The sequence below is a fragment of the Ovis aries genome, chromosome 19 (assembly GCF_016772045.2).
Source record: "Ovis aries strain OAR_USU_Benz2616 breed Rambouillet chromosome 19, ARS-UI_Ramb_v3.0, whole genome shotgun sequence".
Taxonomy (NCBI): domain Eukaryota; kingdom Metazoa; phylum Chordata; class Mammalia; order Artiodactyla; family Bovidae; genus Ovis; species Ovis aries.
In genome coordinates, this window is record NC_056072.1 from 16,720,740 (window position 1) to 16,742,466 (window position 21,727).

At 38.7% G+C, this 21,727-nt stretch overlaps 1 protein-coding gene across 5 annotated transcripts in view; it reads right to left on the reverse strand.

The window, feature by feature from the left end:
- FANCD2 (FA complementation group D2) overlaps positions 1–21,727 on the reverse strand; it is a 49,701-nt gene that overhangs the window by 9,375 nt on the left and 18,599 nt on the right. For 3 of the 5 annotated variants that reach the window (XR_009597505.1, XM_012099499.4, XM_042236557.2), the window contains exons 18-36: positions 21,130–21,240; positions 17,151–17,260; positions 16,016–16,073; positions 14,853–14,972; positions 14,342–14,415; positions 13,895–14,041; positions 13,270–13,370; positions 12,852–12,967; positions 11,706–11,814; positions 10,640–10,750; positions 10,269–10,381; positions 9,166–9,309; positions 7,788–7,901; positions 6,586–6,714; positions 6,329–6,447; positions 3,138–3,248; positions 1,945–2,075; positions 985–1,078; positions 236–358 (exon numbers count right to left, since the gene is read on the reverse strand). Coding sequence is in view for 4 of the 5 variants with exons in the window: in XM_012099499.4 (XP_011954889.2) it covers positions 236–358; positions 985–1,078; positions 1,945–2,075; positions 3,138–3,248; positions 6,329–6,447; positions 6,586–6,714; positions 7,788–7,901; positions 9,166–9,309; positions 10,269–10,381; positions 10,640–10,750; positions 11,706–11,814; positions 12,852–12,967; positions 13,270–13,370; positions 13,895–14,041; positions 14,342–14,415; positions 14,853–14,972; positions 16,016–16,073; positions 17,151–17,260; positions 21,130–21,240 (2,135 nt within the window). In the remaining variant the exon portion in view is untranslated. The remainder of the gene's footprint in view (positions 1–235; positions 359–984; positions 1,079–1,944; positions 2,076–3,137; positions 3,249–6,328; positions 6,448–6,585; positions 6,715–7,787; positions 7,902–9,165; positions 9,310–10,268; positions 10,382–10,639; positions 10,751–11,705; positions 11,815–12,851; positions 12,968–13,269; positions 13,371–13,894; positions 14,042–14,341; positions 14,416–14,852; positions 14,973–16,015; positions 16,074–17,150; positions 17,261–21,129; positions 21,241–21,727) is intronic. The other 2 variants (XM_012099503.4, XM_060402796.1) reach the window with 1 other exon arrangement.

The window sequence follows — 21,727 nt, forward strand, 5'->3', positions numbered from 1 at the left end:
CCCAATGTCTCTAAAAACTGTAACTACTGAAGTCATTCCTCAATAACATCCTTTCATATGGGCAGGGTGAGGGCTGCTTGAAGAGCGTTCACAGCAGACATTCTATGTGTTGAACAAATGACTGCACATACCTTCTGTGTCAGAGCTAGATGAAGAGTAAGGTAGTTATTTGGAACCTACATACATTAGTATGATTCTAACTTAGGGAAAGGACTAGAGGAGAGTGCTCCCTTACCGGGTCAGTGTAGGGAATGTGGAAGAAGAGGCTTCTTTAGGAGAGTTGATCAGCTCTGGAACACCAACCCCAGCAATCTCCTCTATGGCCTTCAGTACACTGTCTGTGTGCTCCAGGTAGATGCTGTATTGATAGTCACAGGAGTATGAACACATGTTACAGAATCTCTAAATCTAGATTTCTTTCTTGAGACATATCCAGGTACTAAGCTTTAAACCAACTATTAGCAATTATTTTATGAATCTATTTTTTGCTATGCCACACACTCAGTTCCCCGGCCAGGAATTGAACCCAGGGCCACAGAAGTTAAAGTGCTGAGCACTAACCAGTGGCTCACCAAGGAATTCCCAACATTTATTTTTAAAAACATAAAGATTCCAATTACTTGTCAGGAGTAAAGGAAATGATGTCTCCATTAGAAATACAGTCAGACACGATAGAAGTGATGGCTGTGTCTTAGATATGGTAGGCAATAATAAATATCTGACTCATGGGTTAACAAGGCAGGATACAACAGCAGACTCCTCCACTTCCTCTATGATTTGATTTACTAAAGCATTGACAGTATAAAACAGAACTAGAGGATCTGAAAATCCATATATTCTAAATTACGTTAATTTCACACCTATTTCACTGCTTCCAAATTATCATCAACCAAGATAAATTTCTCAGTTTTTGACCAGACAAGGGATCTGAACAGGGGCAAATGGAAGGCTATTTGGCTTGTGGACAGAAGCTGAGCCTCTTACCCAAGCAAAGCCTGGAGCTGGTCACTAGGAATGCTGCTCCTCTCTTTCTCTCCACTAGGCCATACTCGACAGAGGAACTGTTTGGCCAGGGAAGCTGTTGGTGAAACAAGACAAATTTCATTCATGGAAAATGAACTTCATTCTTGTTTTGCAGTCTTTGGGGGATGATAATTGATCAAAAACATTATTCTTTTATATTTACTATGAAGTTCCTAGGCTAACAGACAATTTTTGACAAAAAAAAAAAGCTTTCATGAGTTCCTGCTCTATTAGTCCTCCTACCAGAAATAAACCCATTTCTCTAAGATCTAACATGTCCCACCCTCTTACCCTGTCTTGACACAAACATGAACCATACAGACACACAGAGTAAAGGAATGCTGCTGGGCAGTGGGAAGTCCATCTCAGGTACTCCTTGGCAGGCCAATAAACAATAAATAGTATGGGCCTCCAAGATTCATATAAAACCCTCCCCCTTTAAGCAACAGGAATAATAAAGGTTTTGCATTTTCTTCTTGCTTTCTGTCTGTGCTGCCAATTAAGATTTATCAGTGAGATGCATTCTAAGAGCAATGTCAAAAGATAGTTAAAAAGATCAGGGATGGACCAGACTTTTCTTTACACTTAATCCTGATTTCTCCTTTCTGTTCCATTTTATTAGCTTAATGGCTTATGTTTTTCTGTCAAATGTCTCAGATACTTAAACAACAACAAAAAAAAGGATATGAATAAACAAAAGTTAAACAGCAAATCCAGCCAAGTAAAAAGTAAACTAACCACACTCAGTTTAAGCCATGTCAGCAGAGCTCAGACATAGCTCCTACTGGGACTATGTCCTTCTTGGTATAGCAAGAAGGCATATCCACAGTGAGGGAGAGATTTGCTTGTACAATTTACAAGGTTCTAGGAAGCTCCAAGTTTACTAGTCTATTCATGAAGGAAAAAAAGAGGATCCATCACCAATTTGTCTTTTATTCTCAGTAGAAGCTGTAGATTTCTCCAAAATGACCATCAAAAGTCGAATGAGATAAAGAGCACAGTGGAAACTGGGAATGCTGGCATGGAAATTCTGCAAATAATGGAAGCTCTGTCTGTAAAGAGACAATAAAAAAATAAAAAACCCACCATCACAAGTATTACAGATGTGTCTAAATCCATGAGTTACACAAGTCCACTGAAATGCCTGATGGTCTAAGCAGAATCTTCCTCATTTGCAGGTGCTTTAGTAGAACCTTCTTTCAAGATCTTATAGAGAAATGTAACTTTGTATGGAGAAAGCCAGGGTGTAGAGGCCTGACCCAGTGTATGGGATGCCAGCATTGAAGAGGGTCATATATGCCAAGATAGCCAAGTGCTAGCCTAGGCCATGCTGACGTGTGCAACCCCAGGTAAATTATTTGCTCTTTAAGGCAAGAGGCAACACACTGGGTATAATGTTTAAATTATGGGTTCATAGGGACAAGGTAAAAGGAAATGATAAAGCAGAGCTTCTGATACATGTATCATATGTAGTTAGCTTTTCATGTTCTAAAGTAATGGCAGATGAAGAAACACAATTAATCTAAAATTTAAAATAAAATCAGAGTCAACTACTGACTGACTGGTGGGAAGTAAGTCAAACAAATTTAAAAGAACTGTATTGAAAATGAAATAAGGTTCTAAAGGCAGACTGCAGACTCAGTGATGGCCTAGGCTCTCAGAGGAGGTAGGGGAAAGACCAAACTGCTCTGGGTGAAGCTGGAGTAGAGGCTGAACCCATGCTCCTTAGAGCTCCTTCTCATCTCTTGTGCTCTCAGTCTAGGCTCCTCTTCTTTCAAGACGAGGGAAGTGATAACTGACTGCTACCTAATTATCCAACCCAATTGGGAGACAGAGTAGGTACCTGGATAATCAAGAGATGACTACAGCTGGCTAGCACTTTCATCATTGTTACCTGAAAATGCAAACTTTACAGGATGAAGGATACATGAGGATTTAGTTTGATTTATTCAACAGTTTCTAAAGCTTAAGGATATATCTGAATACACAGATGAGAAAGCTCACATAAATGAGGAAAAGGCATTGAAAACACCAAGTTATCTCCAAGAAATCTTGCCTGTTTTATTCCTAGGAATTTCTTTAGATAACTTTCAGGGACATACGGTCCAACCCACCTGAGCAGCTCCTCCATGGATTGGTCATGCTCTCCTGGCTTCAGTCGGCTAGTAAGGATCCCAAGGGCTGAGTACAGTAAATTATTATTTTGAACTTGACAGAATCCACTCCTAAAGGAAAGTCAAGGAAAGGTAGCTGAGCTCAGTTTCAGGAAGATTATGTGGACAGCATTTAAGGATCCTGGCCACTATTCTGTACCATCATTAAATCAACAGAAGAAAAAGAACTAAAGTACTGAAGGTACTCAAGCGCTAAATCTAGTCACAGCTCTGAATACCAGACTAGAAGCTGAAGGGCACCCAAAACAGTCTTTTCTTAAGGATCTGTAACAGTCCTCCTCCTAGGTTTATTTCCAAGGGAAAAAAACCTCTCCTTTATTGTATTCATTTTAGAGTTAACTGTCAATCTTCTCAAAACAAACAACAAAAAAACTTTAATAATTTTGTGAAACTGCTTAAATCAATGTCTAATCCATACCAGATTAAGTCAAATCTTGACAGCTCTGTCTTCTGATTATCTTTCCTACTATCTCTTCCTTTCCAAGCCAAGACCATCACTCTAGGCCAGGCCCTTATCATCATCCCATGCATGGATCCCGTCAACATCTTTTCACTGGTCTTTTTGGCTGCCTTTCCAATTCTTAGGCCAAAAGGATTTTTCTAAAACACTGCTTTTACTATACCATGGATGTGATCATAAAACTTCAAAATTACTTCCCTGGACAACATTCAAATTCTTTCGCCTGACCTTCAAAGCCCAGCACAACCTGACCCCCTAGAACTTTCACTCCTCTAGAAACATTTCCGCATCACCAGTGGTAGTCTCTCTTCCTTTCCACAAATTAATTCTGAGGGCCTATGTTTTTTGTTTTTGTTTTTTCCTGAATAGCTTTTTTAAAGTGTAATGGACATACACTAAATTGCATGCATTTAAAATGGTGAATTTGATTCATGACTTATATACAAATCCAAGAAACCATCACCCCAATGAAAACAATAAACATATCTATTCCTCTTAATAGATTCCTTATATTCTTTCGTAATCCAGCCCTCCTTCCATCCTCCCACCCAATGAGAGGCAAGCATTGAACTGTTTTCTGTCACTACAAGATTATATACTTTTTCTAAAACTTAATATAACTAGAACCAAGTACTACATACTCTTACAGTCTTGGTTTTTATTCAGTATAATTCTTTTTTCATCCATGTTGTTGCATTTAGTATTCTACCACAGAGAGACACTACAATTTGTTATCCATTCACCATTTTATGACTTTTTAATTGTTTCCAATTTGAGGATATTACAAATGAAGTTCCAATAAATATTCATATACAAGACTCTGTGCAGACATATGCTTTCATTTCTCTTGGATAAATTACTACTTTTACTAGCAGTAAAATGGTTGGGTGGTATGGTGGGTGTATATCTAACTTTCTGATGAACTGCCAAACGGTTTTCAAAAGTGAGTATACCGTTTTACAGTCACAACAGCAGCATGTGAGAGCTCCAATTACTCTATGTCCTCACCAGCACTTGGCAAGATAAGTCTTTTTTACTGCATTTGTGCTATAATATTAATTTGTATTTTCTTAATAACTAACACTGCTGCACATCTTTGCATATGTTTACTTGCCACCCACATATCTCCTTGATTAAGCATCTGTTCAAATCCTTTGTCTGGCAGTGTTTTTAAATACTGAGAATACGATAATGGCTGGTCTAGGGCTTCATAGAGCTCACAGTCCAGCAGGAAAGACAGATGAACAAATAATTATAATAAAATGTGAGAAGTTTTATCCTAAGAGTATTAGAAAAGAAGTGGGGATAAGAGAGGCAGAAAGATTTACCCAGTCTAGGGGTCAGGGAAGATGGTCCTGAGGAACTGAAGTTTAAATCCAGATTTCAAGGATGAGTTAAAAAAGACTGGAGGGTCAAGGAAGGGGAAGATCCTGGCAGAAGGATGAGTATGTGCAGCCTTCCAGGTAAATGCTATACAGGGTGCTGAAATTATTTCAGTATAACTGGAGGGCAGAGTGCACCACAGTGAGTAGAATAGCAAGAGTCAGATAATAAAACTCCTTAGAAGCTAAGTAGAAGAGACTGAATTCAAGAGAAATCTAACGGCAATCAAAACAAAGGTGGGCTAGGATACAATCAGATTTATGTTGGGAAGATTACTTTAATTGTTGTGTGAAGGGACCAAAAGAGGAAAAGTGGAGGCAGAGAGTGACCAACTGTAAAGCTGTTCTAGGTCTGGTGAGCGATAACAGGAGTCTGGAAGTAGTGGAGAAAGAGAGGACAGGTGGCCATCGAGATGCAATCTAGAAGATAAATGCAACAGGATTTTGTGATCAGATGGGGAACAGAGAAAGGGTAGAGAGAAGGAAAGGGACAAAGAACAACTCCTAGCTTCTAGCTCAGGCAACTGGTAGTGCCATCTGTCTCGCCAGGGAAAGCTGAAGGAGTGGTGGGGAGGATGAAACACGCTTTGGATGTGATGAATCTGAGCTGTCAATGGCACAGCTATAAGGAGGAGCTGAGTAGGCAGTTGGGAGTTAAATGCCTGTAGCTCAGAAATTAAATTTTAGCCCGAATTTAACCTTATCTGAGACAGCCCAGGAAACCTGTATGAGAACAGAGAGGCCAAGACTCAGCCCTGAGGAACAGAAGCATGTAAGGGACACACCTCCCTCATTTCTACTCTTGTCCATGCCGTGCCTTACAGTTTCTTCCTTTACCTCCCAAAGCCATCTACCCTCCAAGGGCCCCATCAAGTCCCACAATTTCATGAAGGCATCCCTACACACCCTGGCTTACACTGCCTGCAGCTCTTTACCACACAATCTGGAATTTATCTGCAACTTGTTGAGTAACAACTTCTGACAACACTCACCCTGGTGCTACTAGGGAAAGGGTGCCACAGCGAACTAGCCAAGAATCAGATGGCCAGATTTGTTACAGATTAGAAAAGAGCAAGTCATCTGATTTTCAAATGAGTTAATAATAGATAAAGTGTGCCAAACCAAATTAAATGATGCAGACAAAAACACTCCAGAAAGAGTAAGTGTCATATTGACATAACCTTTTGGAGTCCTTTCTTCTTTTCTACACCTCAGTGCCTTGGTGTCTGTCAGGCAGAAGCAAGGACATTCTTGATCATCTCTACCTGCTGTACTTGCCACATACTCACCAAGCAAAAAGCCCATGAAAAATCTGCAGGAGCCTCAGGTAGCAGGACGACATTATGTGGCACTCTTGACCTTTAATTCCGGGTCCATCAACTACACCATGATTCTCAGCAGTTAAGCACTACAAGGGAAAAGTGTTTTTAAGACTGTTGCTTTAGCAATTGCTCTCATTATCCTTTAAGATTTTTCAGGCAAAAATGAAATCTCTTGTTCATTTAGCAATTTCTAAATCTCTACAATGATAAGATAGGATTCTGACCTGAAAATAGTTGTGAATGTTCTCCAGATGGTTACACATGGGGTTCAGCAGTTGAACAACCCTAAACGCGATTTCTGAGGCAGATCTCTGGTGGAGATGTGAGAATCCAATATTCCGGTTTCCTTTGCTCTATAATAAATGCAGAGTTACTAGGGAAGAAACTGTTGGATAACTTCTTTGAAACTAAGAGTCTGTTATGGGGTTTAATCAAACCTTGTGCCAGAAGGTAGAGCGAAAAGAAGAAACTAGGGATATATTTTGACAGGAAACTCAACTCAGTCTTCAAATAACCAAGAGATTGGCTTTTACAGAGTACACAGTGTTTGAGAGGGGACTTCTCTGGTAGCTCAGCTGGTAAAGAATCTGCCTGCAATGCAGAGACCCAGGTTCAATTTCTGGATTGAGAAGATCCCCTGGAAAGGGATAGGCTACCCTCTCCAGTATTGTTGGGCTTCCCTGATGGCTCAGATGGTAAATAATCCACCTGCAATGAGGGAGACCTGGGTTCAATCTCTGGGTTGGGAAGATCCCCTGGAGGAGGGCATGGCAACCCACTCCAGTATTCTTGCCTGAAGAATCCCCATGGACAGAGAAACCTGGCCGGCTACAGGCCATAAGGTCTCAAAGTCAGACACAATTGAGCAATTAAGCACAGCACAGTGTTTGAGACATACAAACCCCAAATTACTAATGAGATAAAGCTCACACAAAAATAGAAATCATTTAGTCTAATAAGAATGTAGACCAAATATTAAATTCAAGAAGAATCAAGTAACTGGATATTTTAAACATTCACACCTAAAACTCTCATTTTGCTGTTCCTATCATCCATTTGCTTCCCCAGATGCTACATGCATTTGTCCATTAGATACACACTTGAGCTTGTGAACTGTTCTAGACTGCCAACTACCATGCTGAGCCTTGGACAAAGGCTGTTTGGGAAGGTATTAAAACCAAAACCCAAGCAAAGAAGAGGATTCAGGAATTCTCAGGACGTCTGGAAATATATCTTCTGTTCTGGGTGGCTTTTTGCTTTCTCGGTCTTAGAGTTCCTTTCTGAAGCAAGGTGACTGTAGGCTGGCAACCGGGCTACGACCACACCACCCAAAAACAGTGTCAGAGAAACTGACAGCTCATTCACTACTCAGACCTCTCTGTTTCCAAATCCATAGGACAGGCCCAGTGCTCCTGTCTGTATTAACCTTGAGGAAGGGGACTCTCCTGGCCACAGGTGTTAGCATGTTGTCCAGCTTCTGGGCGAGATCTTCCAGCAAGAAAAGCAGTTCAGGGGGCTGAAGTTGCACAACTTCTGCAGCCTGTTACAAGGAAGAATGAAAGACTAATTCCCAACATGCTCTAGCGATCTTCTGGGGATACAGTTTAATGTTTTTACTGTCTACAATGTGTAAAGAATCTGATCATTACCAAAAGAAAGGGGGGAAATTTCCCCCACCTCACATATCAACAAGTCAAAGTCATGCATTTCCTAAGTAAAACAAAATTTAAAATTATTAATAGGAATGAGGCAGTATAGTTTTAAATGACACACCTTTTCTCTAGAAACAAATGCCTCTGGTATATCCTTCCAGCTATGGACCAGTAATGCCTTTCCTAAATACCTTGGGATTAAAAAAAAATGACTAATTCAAGGAAATTTTGCTTTTCTCTGTTCATTAAATGATTATTTTGCATTTTCTCTCCCTGAAATGTTTCACTACTATTAAGATAAGACTGGCAGAATCATTATAAGCGCATTGCACTACCAGAAATAGAATGGGTCCAATGCAGTCTCACTTCAAATTTTTCACTTAACTGTACATTTATGGAGAATCTCCAAGTACAGGCTGATATAGAAATATTGAAAAAATAAATATTCTTATAAAAATACATATTCTTGTAAAAATCTATGGCAAAATCCACACCATTTCTTATAAAAAAAAAAAATTTTAACCTGGAAAACCTCTACCTTCTGGTGAAACCCCATATCAGAAAGTACCTTCTCTGTGTAAATGTCCTCCACTTTCAAGTTCATTATAAATACCATTCTCTCCTCAGTTTCACTGGTACCTGGTTCAGATCATCCACATAGCATGTACTACTGGTTGTCTACTTCCTTTATTAGATTATGAGCTATTTGAAGGCGAGCATCGAGCTGTATCTACTACTGAATTGCCAATGTCTAGGTGAGCGGCAAATACAAAAAACTGACTCAACAAGTATCTCATGGACACTGAACAAATATCATAAAAAAGTGAAAAGAACACTGAGTAACTATAAACCAAAATAGTGCTGCTTTATAAAAATAATCCAAACAGCTGGTTATTAGTAACCTAAAGTAAGGATCACACCATTAGCATGATCTTCTGTAATGTCTACTGTACTATAAAAAAAAAAAAACACTTAGATTTATAAACATCAAGATGATGAGGATAATTATTCATCTGCACTTTCACATATAAAGGCTTTGGAAGCCAGAGTCCAACTTCTCCTAGTGTCATGGTGTTTTCTGTGAAACAGGAAGAGAGCTGAGGAACTTCCTAAGAAGAGATTAAGTTCTGGGATCTCAGTTCTGTCACTTACTTCGGTGTGCATTTCAGTATCTAAGATGAACTTGGTCACAAGCCCACAACGCAGAATAGAGAAGACCTCAATGTCCAGCTCTCGGAAAAAAGCGTGGTAATTCTGTAATGACACTGATGTCTTTTCTTCTTTCCCTCTGAATTCCTAAGAAGTACGAGTAACCAACAGAACAAGGCTTCTATATTAATCTAATTTTAAATGAAGGTTTCAAAGTGCAATTAAGCATTTACTTTATACAAAAAGTTACACTTCATTACATTCTTTTACCAACTTTCTTTTTCCAACGTCTCAAAATATTCCTGAGACAGAGTACCCAATGTAACACTGGGATATAGGATGCATATCTAGACTCTTGGTTGGTTTCCACTTAGGGATGAACTATTAGGCAAATCAAGGCACTATGGTGTGGATCAGAAAACTGTGAACTTAAGGACCAAAAATGTGGCTTCAAACCCTTGCTGAAGCACTTATTAACTGTATAACTTTGAACAAGTCACCTAGTCTCTCTGGGTCTTAAGTTTTCTCATCTATTATATATAGGTATCAATACTAAACTTGATTTTGAGAGATTAGAGGAGTTATACATAACAAATACTCACTAAACAACAGCTAAAGAACAGAAATAACTGGGATCCATGTGGTTTAAGCAATTTCACAAACCAACTCTGTGAGTGGCACAATTATAGGAAATTGTTAAGTATCTGTATTAGGAAGCTCTACTAAGCATTTCATGTTATCTCAACTGACTGAGAAGGGAATAATCTGGGATCAGATGAGGAAAAAAGGCTAAAAGAAGTATATTTAGAATACATCCAAAGACAGAATTTGATAGTTGCTACAAGATAATTCAAAGTACTCCTGGGGTGCAAAAAAGGGAGTAATATGATCAAGAAAATAATGAGAAGAACCAGTGTGTGGTAGTGATAAATATTTCGAGTCTAAACCAACCTCTGCTACTCACAGGGTCACTCCAAGGCCTATCAGAGTTTTTTCACCTCTCCTTTCCATAACTTTTCTCTCTGTGAAATGCATAGGATAATGCTAGCCCTTGCTAATTTCACTGGGTTGTTACACACCTTCATGGAGACTCATCATTCCAATACCTTTTCCTGTTGGCTCCTCTCAGCTAGTGTAGGGTCACATTCTGAACTATCCTCCTTTGAAAGCACATCAGGGGAGGATGTCTTGCCGCCATCTGCTTTTCGTTTCTTTCCTCCTTATGTTTCAAAAGGAGAAAAGTAACTGAAATAATCAATAATCTTGTTTGCGAAACATCACTGCCTTCAAGAAAAAGACTACCTAGAGATGAAGAACGTTAATTTTATAACCCTAAGTTACAATTCATTGATAACCATGCTAAAGAAAGAGTTCAGTTATATAATCTCTCCCATTACTGATCCTTTGATGCATATAACCTCTAAGTCAATTCAACACAACACATAGGAGGACACGGAATAAGAGGAAAAGAAAATACCTGTCTTTCCTTGCATTCTGATTTTTGCTGAAACGGCCGTACTGGTATGAGGTGTTACTTCTAAAGTTTCCAAGTCAAAGTTTGCAAGGGGAGGAACATAGTCTGGGGTGACTGAAACAGAGAGCAGGAAGCTCAATGTATACCAACCATACACCACTGTTAAATTTGAATGATAATCACCCAAGTAGCTAAAACCTATTTTCCAGAACTACCAAACATGGCTGACTATCTATCAGATGCTTGCAGGTCATGTGACACTAACCATTTTGGCACAGTAAAATGGCCAAAGATAACTTATAGAAATACTGCATTGATTGATTACGGTCAACTATGGACGGAGGAACCTGGTAGGCTACAGTCCATGGGGTCGCTAAGAGTCGGACACGACTGAGCGACTTCACTTTCACTTTTCACTTTCATCCATTGGAGAAGGAAATGGCAACCCGCTCCAGTGTTCTTGCCTGGAGAATCCCAGGGACAGGGGAACCTGGTGGGCTGCCGTCTCTGCGGTCACTACTAAAGCAACTTAGCGGCAACATAAAATCATTCTAAATAAAGATATAAAGTATCCAAACAGCTAAGAACTAAAAATAAACTTACATTTAAAATCTAAAGATAGTAGCAATATTTGGTCACAGAGTAGTTTGTTTTACACACAGTTATTTAGATGAGAGCCTGAGGGAGGCTCTGTTTTCCCCAGAAAAATCAAGCTAGAACTGTAAAACAAGTTTTCTTAATGGTCAAAGGGTATCAAGAGGCCTCTCAGCTTTACTCCTGATGATGTTCAGGAAGGTAAAGGGCACTGGAAGTTTGACATCTGAAGAAGCAAAGTAATTTACAAAAGCCCAACCAGTGTTTTATATCTTGTCTTTTCTCAAACACCAAGGACTCCTGGAGAAAACAATGGGAGGAAAATGGCTGTATTCATTTTTTAAAATTTCTGTTGAGCAAACATTTTCATGTCCCACATGAATTAGGGGCAGCTATCATTGAGTCTGGCTTAAAGGCTGTCCTCTATCTCCTCACTATTGCCCAGCAGGGTTCCCAGCCAGGACCCTTCCCTCACCCGCCAAGTGCTTTTCCAGTAGTTGCTGCAGTTCTACAATGTGCTTTAACCGGGTGAGCACCTTCCCCTTCATCTCGGGCAACTTTTGCCGACAGAAGGCATTTACAACCTGTAGGAGTACAAATCATATCTGTGAACTGTTCAGATTTTAACCTCATTTGCATTATTCAGCAAGGGCTAAAAGTGCCATTCAGTGAAAGGATCTGTGAGCCTAGTGAGCAATGCCAAAGTCTTCTCAGCAAGGTGCTTTGGAGAAAAAAAGCCCTGGGCCAATATAGGAGGATCTAAATTTTAATACCAGTTTTACTTATTCCTAGTTAAGTAACAAGGCAGAACTTGTTACTTAACAGAAGTTAAGTAACTTTCTGCAGCTAGAGAGTACAACCTTTGGTGAAACAAGTCCAAGGTCTGTTACTTACTAGCTGTGTGACCTTGGCCAAATCTTGAACCTTTCTGTGCTTCTATCTCTTTATAAAATGGGAATGCGGTTGTGTGGATTAAGTGTGAATAAAGAAACTAGCCCAGCATTTGGCACATGTGTTTGATAAATTTTAATGACTTTGAACTCTCTGTAACTGCAATTTCATATGAATAAGACAAGGATAGTAATACCTACCCTGCCTGTACCATAATACAGTTGTCAGGATAAGAAGAGATCATTCAAGTGAATAAATATTCTTAGAAACAATATGCATGAGAAAGGAAATGTGATATAGATATAAGATGTTATTGTCATTTTCAATATATTTCATTATTATTGTGCATTTCATTAAGTACAAATATATTCTGAAGGATGGTGAAAACTATCTTCATTTGATCTCACTAAATCGAAATATTAAGTGCATACCTGTAAGGAGGAACAGTATTTTCACAGTGGAGAAGGTGAAGTTATTCCATGCAGGAAGCAGAATAGTGTGAAAAGGCTTGGAGGCAGTAAAGCATGGGCAACATTAAGTGAATTCTAAGCATTTTGATTTGGCTACATCAAGAGGTGCATGTGATTAGGGAAGGGTGGGACACAATCGCTGAAGAGACACACAGGAGTTAGAGGTTGGTGGACAAGGAGTCTCATGGGAACCAAGAAAATAGTTTCCTTTCTAGAGAAATTACAGACAGTAGGTGAAACGTCTCAATAACTCTGCTCACCTCTCGGAACCAGTTGAGAGTAAGAAATATGAGTGAACACAGGAACGAACGCTCTTTAACAGACATGGACTGGAGTCTCTCTCCAGGCTCCAGGTCAGTGAGGAATAAAGGACAATCTGAAAGAGAAGAACAAACATTTCTAATCTCTTTTAGTTGAAGTCAACAGAATCTGGATGCTGCCCCCAGAGCTAGGTCTCCTTCTACTAATTTCCCCCTTTAATGGGTATTTGAAGGTCAAGTTTCAGTTAGTCTCAAAAATACCCTCATACCATGCAGCATCAACAAATATAATTTAAAAGTCTCTGTGATGTTAGAAGATTCCCTCCCCTCCCCCTACAAGTACCAATGTACCACACTTCCCTAAATTTACCAAAAAAAGGTTACAAAGAAGAAACAATCTGATAACTTCATTCTATACCTAATAAACCATCAATCTCCTCCAAGCTTCCATTATGTTGTCTGTCCACACAAAGTCTCAGTAACCGGAAATAGGGAGCCAGGCATAACGGAGAAACCAATCTGGGAAGGAAAATCCATTTCTAGATCACAGTTTATAAACATATTAGTCTATATTTATAAGAGCCCGATCTTGTAATTAGCAAGTTTTGCCCAAAATAAATGTCTACTTTTAAAAACATGACAAAGAACATAGTGGATGCTCAGCAAATAAATAATGAACTGAATGGGAACAAGACACAGGTAAGAGTGAAATGTCCACGCACTAAGATAAAGTACAGGTAACACAGAAGGAAGGCACATGACTGGCAAAGGTAGACAAACACATTCCCAGGTGGGGAAAAGGAACAGAAACAAAAGCAGCCTCGCAAAGTATCTGTTGGCTGTCATGAGCCACTGCAAATCCCAATCCCAGGATCTGGGCGAAAACAAGGAGTCTGATCCATTCTTGGTAATGCATCCAAATACCACCTGTCTTGGGAGAAATCCTTTTCAATCAACTTGCCAACAGATTACAAGAACTGTGGCACTCCTTGTCAACATTCAACATATCAACAGCGGTTTTAGAGAAGAAAAAGTATACTGACTTTTGGTCTGATTCCTGCGAAGTCAGTGTACTCCCATCTTTCACAAAGTTCTGAGAGAACAACAGTGGCAGGAGGTTGATGACAATCCCATCACAACTATCGTAGTCTTCTAGTCCGTAGAGTGCTTTCACAGGAAATGGATAATCACTGTGAAGAGAACCCAGAATCTGAGGTCCCAGCATCAGGGTATGGCAACTCTATGGGAAAAACCACTAGAACAAACCAATCTTCTCTATTATGAGGAGAAGTGAGAAAGAACAAGTGGGGAATCTTCTAGCAATCCTGGAGCTGGAACTGCTGGGGTGTTGGGGTTGGGAGGAGGGAAGTTGGAAGAGTAGGATAGACTTGGACGAAGTCAAAGACATTCTGAGATTGGTACCAGCTACCAACATAACTAACAAAATTTCTTTACCAATATAACCATGTCAGTGGGTAAACAGCACTTACCCTTCTGGAACAACACAGGCATCCACCACAAACGCATCTTGGAAATCATTAAAGATGGTCTGCCCAAGCCATTCCTTCAGGAAGCAAACAAACAAAAAGGTCTGTGTAGCCCAGGGTGTACATCCTATAAAGCCCTAAATAAACTATTAACCTTTCTGAAGCCTGTTTCCTCACTTCTGAAAAGAAAATAACAGTAATACATACTGCATTATTCTGATGAGGAATAGACATAATACATGAAAAATGCTTAATACAGTGCCTGGCACAGAATAGATGGTAGCTTTTAACAATATCATTAACCAAATGATCATGATTCTCACTCTTAGTATGTGAAGGAGGCCTCAGAAGAGAGGCCTGGGGCAGAGTGAGTCAGAACAGCATTCCCAATTAGAATATGGGAGAGCTCACAGGCAGATCTATTTTTGCAATACAACAGAGAGAATGATTTGAAGAATGTATAGTAAAGCAGCCCTTGAGCTTCACTGTTTTAAGAAAAGATACTTGGCCTCACCAGGGCTTCTGGAGCTAGCCTCCTTCCATGGATCAGGTTGGCAAATTCATCATAATAAAGTCCAGAGGCCTGAGGAGATTGCTCACTGCAGGAATGAACCAACTGTAGCAAGGAGATCACCTGAAACAGTCGAAGAGAAAGAATGGTCCAGTCCTTGAGTTGCTGATGCTTCCTAGTTAAAAACTATTCACCCCATTCAACAATAAGTTTTTCCTTTTCCAACTGCATCGGCAAAGCTCTCATCACCACCTCTCACTTGAGGTTTCTCCTAAGCCTCCTGACCAATCCTTTCTTTTCAATCTTACCTCTTTTCCAATCTAGACACATGAACCAGATTAACTTTTCTAAAGCAAAGCTTGGATTATACCATTTCTATGCTAAAACCTTTAAGGACTACCTCTGTGTAAAAATTAAATCAAAATGTCTTGATTCACATTCAGAGCACTCTGTTTTGTATCTCCAAACTAGCTGTATCTCCAGCTCTCCAATTATACACTTACTTGTCCCTACGCTCTAGTCAACCTGTTACTCTTCAAACATGGCCCACCTATTTTGCTAAGAATTTAAAATTAATTAGGAGATCAGATATAGAATTAAAATACAACCTAAGCCAAAGGATTTTAAAGGCCAAAAGAGTAGTATAAATTACAAAAGCTATGAGTTCAGGAAAACATATTTTGAAAAAAGAAGCACTCTTTGGTAAGGTAACAGTTGTTATTCAGTTGCTTAGTCATGTCCAGCTCTTTGCAACCCCATGGACCATAGCATGCCAGGCTTCCCTGTCCTTTACCATTTCCTAGAGCTTGCTCAAACCCATGTCCATCGAGTTGGTGATGCCATCCAACCATCTTGTCCTCTGTTGTCCTCTTCTCCTGCCTTCAATTTTTCTCAGCATCAAGGTCTTTCCCAATGAGTCGGCTCTTTGCATAACGTGGCCAAAGTACCGAAGCTTTACCTTCAACATCAGTCCTTTCAATAAATATTCAGGACTGACTTCCTTAGGATTAACTGGTGTGCTCTTCTTGTAGTCCAGGGGAATCTCAAGAGCCTTCTCCAGCACCACAGTTTGGAAGCATCAATTCTTTTTGGCACTCAGCCAACAGTGACCAGAAGCAATTTCTCAGTTACTCATAGACATATCCAACCCCAAGATAAGAACTCACCTGGGTGCACTGTTCACTGCTCAGCTCTCCACTCCCTGGGGTCAAATTAGAAGATCTACTTCCAAAAAACAAGTTATTTTAGATTCACATCTGTAATATTTTATAACAACCAGCAATAAATTTTTAAAAATTGCCTTCCCTAAGATTAGGACGGAGAATGAAAGCACAGTCAAGTAGTTATTAAGGCCTTACAAGAGGTGGACTAGAGCAAATGATGGCTACCTTAGATTTTTTTAAAGTGGACATTAACTAAACTAGTAAAAATCATAAGAGCAAGCACTTGGTATTGTTCTATTTAATGCTCGCACAACTCTATGAAGTAAATACTATAAATATCTTTACTTCACACATTTGAACAGAAACAGAACAGTAAAGTGACTTATCCCAGATCATTCAGCTAAGAACAATGGAGCCAGTATCTGACCCCAGGCAAGCAGAATGGCTCCAGAGAATGAACTTTTAACCAGTATACTGTGCAGCCTCTACAGATAACTAATGCGAACTCTAAGGATGTTTCTTGAGCTCCGAGGAATTCATGACAAATCATTTCCAAGAAGCATGAACCAAATTTCATGACTTCACAACAGTAACAACTTATCAAGCCCCAAGCTTCTATTAGACGTTACAACTGTGGAATCAAGGAACTAGTACTAGGAGGGAAAATCCACAAGAAGACTTTATTTATATCACAATTAAAATAAATACTTTTTTTAAAAAAGAAGACTTTATTTATTTCAGATGAGGTGTTCCAGACAAGAGTAACACAGTAATGGAGAAATCTATACTGTCTAATGCTTAAGATTGGAGCAGATGCAGAAAAAAAGCATCCCAGGAGGATCAGGGTTCCTTTCTTATGGAAACATTTTCTAAAACTTAATTTCTTAGCAATCCCTAGTTTTAAACAATGAGAATGTAATGACTATAATCACAATTCTGCAAAAATTATAGGCAACATATACAGTCAAGATTAAAAAGAACATGGAAAAGTAACAACAAACATTTGCTAACTTCTCTTATTATGGTTTTAATTCTCCTGTTATAATGATGTCTAAACAATATAACACTTTATTTTGTAAGACAGCAACTCGATTAACTGACCATGAGCCACAGAAATCATCAGAATTTCCACACATACCTATCTGCTGCCATGATGCCAGCCATGGTGACAGCACCAATAATACCAATAAGCTTGTACTTGAATACAGTGCTAGAGAGCTGTTTTCGTATCACCAGGTGCATGTCATCCTGCAAGGAAATAATGGTGAAGATGTTGGAATGGTACAGCAAGAGAGTCAAATATTAGAACCAAACAACCTAAACAGCAAGGTTTCTATCATTTATTAACTGTGTGGTCTTTGATGAGTCACTCAATTTTTTTGAGTCTCAATTTTTTTCATCTATAGAATGGGAAAGGTTTTGCAAGGATCAGAGACCAAATTACAAAAAATTCCAAGAACAGCATCTGTCATATGGTAGACATTCAATAATAATAGCTATTACTGTTACTGCTGGGATAGTTGCTTGATATGGATAATGTAAATTATCCTGTCGTTGGCCACTCAGGCAGTGGTAATCAAACAGAAAAAAAAGTGCTTAGGAATAAATTTAACAAAGGAGGCAAAAGACTTGCACACTGAAAAACCTGCAAAACATTACTGAAATAAATTAAAGACCTAAATAAAAAGAAAGGTATTCCATGTTCATGGAACTAAAGACAGAACACTGTTGAGATGATGATATGCTCATTCAATGTAATCATTTTAAAAATTCTAACAGTATTTTAAAATTCTAATAGTATTTTTAAAATATTTCTTTTTTTAGGCTGCACTGGGTCTTAGTTGTGGCTTGTGGAATCTTCACTGCAGCATTAGGGCTTCTTAGTTGCAGCATGTGCTATTTGGTTCCTCAGCCAGGGATCTAACCTGGGCCCCCTGCGTTGGGAGCTCAGAGTCCTACTCAGTGGTCCACCAGGCAAGTATCTCTAACGAAAACCCACACTAAAATTCATACGGAATTTCAAGGGACCCCAAACAGCCAAAATAATTTTGAAAAAGAACAAGTTTGGAGGGCCCACACTCTTCAATTTCAAAATTACAAAGCTATGGTAATCAAAACGTGCTACCAGCATAAGCACATTCAGACCAACAGACAGAATAGATCCTAGAAATAAACCCTCACACATATGGTCAACTGATTTTCCACAAAGGTGCCAAGTCCACTCAATAGAAAAAGACAAACTATTCAACAAAAGGTGCTAGAGAAAACTGGATACCCACACACACAAAAATGAAGTAGAGCCCTTACCTTATACCATATATAAAAATTAACTCAAAGTGAATCAATGATTTAAATTTAAGAGCTAAAACTATAAAATTCTGACAAGAAAACTTGGGGAAAATTTTTCATGACTTCAAATTTTGCGATTTTTTTAAAAAAATAAGCATGACACCAAAAGCACCGGCAACAAAAGAAAAAAAGACTGAGTGGACTCCATCAAAACTGCACCAGAGGACACTATCGAGACTGGAAAGACAATCACAGAAACGGAGAAAACATTTGCAAATCATTTATCTGATAAGGGACTAATATCCAGAATATATAAAGAATTCCTACATGTCAACAACAAAAAACAACCCATTTAAAAAGTGAGCAAAAGGACTTGAATAGACTTTTTCTAAACCAGATATACAAGAACCAATAAGCATACAGTAAGACGTTCAACATCATTAGTCATCTGGAAAATAGAAATCCAAACCACAATGAGATACCACTTTACACACACACTTATCAAATAAGTGTTGATAAGGATGTAGAAAAACTGGAGCCCTCTATTGCTCATTACAATGCAGAATGGTTTAGCTACTGTGGAAAACAGTTTTGTGGCTCCTCAAAATGTTAAACATAGAATCTTCATATGATTCATAAATCTCACTCCTAGATATATACCAAGTATATACCCAACTGAAAACAGGGACTCAAAAGAAATACTTGTACATCAATGTTCATAGCAGCAGTCTTCAAAACAACAAAAGGTGGGGAAAATCCAATATCCATCAATGGATAAACTAGTTACAGTCTATATATACAATGGAATATTCAGCCATAAAAAGCAATTAAGTTGGATGGCATCACTGACTCAATGGACATGAGTTTGAGTGAACTCCAGGAGTTGGTGATGGACAAGGAGGGCTCACATCCTGCAGTCCATGGGGTCGCAAAGACACACGACTGAGAGACTGAACTGAGACCTGAGAGGAAAGAAATACATCCTCTCTCTCTTAATGTGGATGATGAAGCAGAAAGATACTGGCCACCATTTTGCAATAAGGGGACTGACTCACAATGAAGTTGCCGTCACTGAAGTGAGGAGGCAGAAATTTCAAGCCTGTTTAAGTGAATGTTTTACTTGGGAACTCCTAAATGGTACAAACTGCCTTTTGATTTCAGTGATCAAATACCCTTCCTTTTGTTTATGTCATGAAAATTCTTTTAGTAGTCCAGTGTTCCCCTCTGGGGGGCTTTATTTTATTGTTCTTTTTCTGACTTCTTGAGTAGCATGCTTAATTCATTCATTATTTTTGGTTTCTGATATTTTCAGTTAATTCCATAAAATTTCCTGTGAGTTTCACTTTGGCCTCATTAGATATTTGACCTCATTGTCATTCATTTCTATATTACTTTTTAATTTCACGCTGTATTTCTTACTTAACCCAAGAGTTCTGTGTGTTGTTTAATCTCCTGACAGATAGTTTGGGAAAGGGATAGGAGAATTTATTGAGGTTTTCTTTGTGCCTAGTATTTGGTAATTTTTATTGAATATTTCGTATGTGTGTGAAATAAAATTATGTGTTTTGAAACAGAAAAAATAAAAATAAAAAAAAATAAAATAAAATATAAAATATATTTTCTCTAGAAAAAAAAAAAAGGCAATTAAGTTCTGATATATCTTACAACATGGAGGAACTGTGAACACATTATGCTAAGTGAAATAAGCCAGACACAAAAGGACAAATATTGTATAACTATTTAAATGATCACACATTCAATGTGTATAACTATTTAAATGACCACACAAATTCACAGAAAGTAGGTAAGAGGTTACCAGGGTACAGAGAAAGGGAAATGGGGTGTTATTGCTTAATGGGGATAGAATTTCTATTTGAGATGATGAAAAAGTTCTGGAGACAGATAATGGTGATGGTTGCTCAACACTATGAACGTGCTCAGTGCCACTGAACTGTATAATTAAAACTGGTTAAAACAGTAAAATTTATCTCATGTATGTTTTACCACAATTAAAACATAATGAGGTAGCTCTATTAGTCCTGCTACGATGAAATCGTCAAACTATACTGCTAGATCAAACAAGCAAGACACAAAACAAGAGGATATGGTGTGGAAAACAGGTATATGGGTAAATACAAATTTGTCTATACTCAGCACATCTCAGAAAGCTATAAGCTAGTAACAGCGATTGCCTTTAGAGAATCTCAGCCTAGAGGACTGAGAGGGAGGATACATTCTTCACTACCTTTCCATATCTTTTGAATTTTGTACCATGGTGTATATATATGCTACCTGGCCAATTCTTTAAACAGTTTAAAAAAAAAAGTTGTTCAAAGACCAGTACGGATTACTGCCACAAGGTGGCACTGAAGATGCAAAAGAGCTATGAGTCGATTCCAACCCAGTCTTACTTTAGACACTTTGCTTGGCTTTGGCTTTTTCAGTGAATGGTGTTCACAAATGAGAGAAGGCCCAGACGGAGTTCCCGTTAGATGGAGATGTTCCTTGTGGAACAAGAGTATTCCGTTTTCCATGGCACCTGGTACAGTACCTGAATGGCTTGTCTTACTCAGTTTCATAATGAGCAGATTACAGGCTCATTTATACTAACAGACTGAGCTCCTAAAGGGCAGGTCTAATACACATGTACTGTCTCGGTGCTTGGCATACAGTAGGCATTTAGTGTTTGTAGCAGGAAAAGAATAAACAAATACTAGGATTATGGCTATGTACTTTAGTCATACTACTACACAGGCTGGGGGGATTTTGTTCAACAAATTTCAGCTGAAGAGGTTTAAAAGATTCTTTCTCAACACACTGTCACTTACCTGGATGTGACTACTGGCTTCATGTTCTTTGCCAAATGCCAGTGTGCTGAGAATACAAAAGAGTTTTCGTATTTGCTGAGGGGACATATTATCCAGATAATCCAAAATGCCCTGGGAGAAAAAAATGTTAACGATGAGATTAGCAACTAACTTTTCTTTTTTCCTTTAAATAAAAAAAATTAAAATTCTCATAAAAGGCACACACACAGATAGCCAGTCATGTTTCACAAAAGGTCAAGTTCTCTAAAACTATGCCTCAGAGCCCAAAGGGTTGATATTCTACTTAGTCATCCTAACATAGATCCTAGTTCTCCCTATACTTTTTCTCCACGTTTCTCTTTTTCTTAGTGAAAACAATATTCTGCCAAAAGTTATGTCTCTGACCTTATTTCTCAGCTTGTACTCCATGAATTACTTATTCTTCTTTACAGAAACAGATGGACTTATGTCAAACCCCATTAAAATCCTTTACCAGCTCCCTCTTGTCTATAAAATAAAGTTGCAACTCTTTGGCTCCATATTTAAGATCCTTCATAATCTGGTCTTCACCTCCCACCTTACCCTATCTACCAATCATGCTGATCTTACTTGTCGTCTC